Source organism: Acanthisitta chloris, unplaced genomic scaffold, assembly GCF_000695815.1.
Source record: "Acanthisitta chloris isolate BGI_N310 unplaced genomic scaffold, ASM69581v1 scaffold10522, whole genome shotgun sequence".
NCBI classification, from domain to species: domain Eukaryota; kingdom Metazoa; phylum Chordata; class Aves; order Passeriformes; family Acanthisittidae; genus Acanthisitta; species Acanthisitta chloris.
This window is the reverse complement of record NW_008659882.1, coordinates 5,213-6,580: the sequence shown is the minus strand read 5'-3', so window position 1 is coordinate 6,580 and position 1,368 is coordinate 5,213. Positions and strand designations below refer to the sequence as shown.

The 1,368-nt window shown below is 40.0% G+C and overlaps 1 protein-coding gene across 1 annotated transcript in view; it reads right to left on the bottom strand.

The window, feature by feature from the left end:
• FAM131B (family with sequence similarity 131, member B) overlaps nt 1–898 on the bottom strand; it is a 6,603-nt gene extending 5,705 nt beyond the window's left edge. Inside the window, exon 1 of the mRNA XM_009069579.1 lies at nt 794–898. Within this exon, the coding sequence (XP_009067827.1) occupies nt 794–847 (54 nt within the window). The 5' untranslated portion in view covers nt 848–898. The remainder of the gene's footprint in view (nt 1–793) is intronic.
• Nucleotides 899–1,368: the final 470 nt, after the last annotated feature.

Sequence of the window (1,368 nt, the reverse complement as noted above, 5' to 3'; positions counted from 1 at the left end):
CTACAAGACTGGGCCCAACAATTTCTGCTAGGATTCCATGAAACTCCATGCAAGTTTCTTGAAGTTACATTCCAAGCCAGTAAGGTATAAAAAGGAAATAAAAATACCTATACATTTACATTTTTAAGGTTTTTCAAACTGTATGCTATTGGCTAATGTTATTTGTGAAGCATTATTTGTGATTCCTCAAATATTATGCATTTAAAATAGCTTTGATCTTTTTATCCTTGCATACCTCGAACCTCACAGAGCTGAAAATTCAGGTATCTAAGAATGCAGAAGATGCAAAAATTCAGAACAGCAAATGAACCAGCCTTTGAGATACTGCATGGTAAATCAATTGGCTGTGAGTTAGTAATGAATGGAGCCCTAAAAATCAAAATGGAGACAAATGTGTTCCTTCAAAAGATTTTACGGCTGTGCTGCAGAAGCTGGGACAGACATGGTGCCGGACATTTCAGTATGAATCTATTATTCAAGGAATGCAGACCTACAGTTTTGTCAGAACTGTCACTGTTTCTTCCATGTTGTGTTCCACTCCTGTCATGAGTGGTGAAGAAGCACTTTCATTTGCAAATTCTTACTCACTGTGGATCTTGTGAAGGGAGTGACTCAATTCTATTCAGTGCAAGCCAAACTACATAGGTATGAAAGTCTGATCCTCGGCTGCTCACTGGCATTCTGGTCCTCTCCCAGACGATGCCTCAGTGATGTGCAACACCCATTTCTGAACCCAGAAAGAATGGAAACTTTCTGATCCCCTTGGGTAAGTGGGTCTGAGACAGGCACTCACCTCTGTGGAAGGTCGATGGAAGCTGCTGCCATGCAGTGAACTCGTGCTGTCCATATTGATTTGGTCCACATCTTTCAGTCCTTTCCAGTCTACTGCAATCACCTCATTTCCTGTGGGAACACATCTGGTCAGGCTTCTGAATACCACTATAATTTATTCCATCCATCTTAAGCCAACTCAGCACAGCAAACAGGAGAATTACTCAGTTTAATGCCACAACAGCCCTAAATCAGACATTCTGATTTTAACTGGACCACCTGTACATCATCAGCTATTACATTTCATACAGCTATCTCCATATGAAGACTAGTCATTTGTGCTTTTCTCAAGCATAATGTATGCTTGGCTAAAGCACAGCCTCATCCAGTCATGATGTGTGACTGAGAAAGCACCAACTCTTTTGATATCCCCTTCCAATATTAAACCATCATCACATAGAAAGGTATTTTTCCATTATGATTTGAATTGGTCTGACATCAGCTTAGACCTGCTGGTGTCCTTGCTTTGCCATTCTCAGCAAGATTAAAGACCTTTGTAATACCTGCCATTACATTTCAAATTTAAAATATTAATAG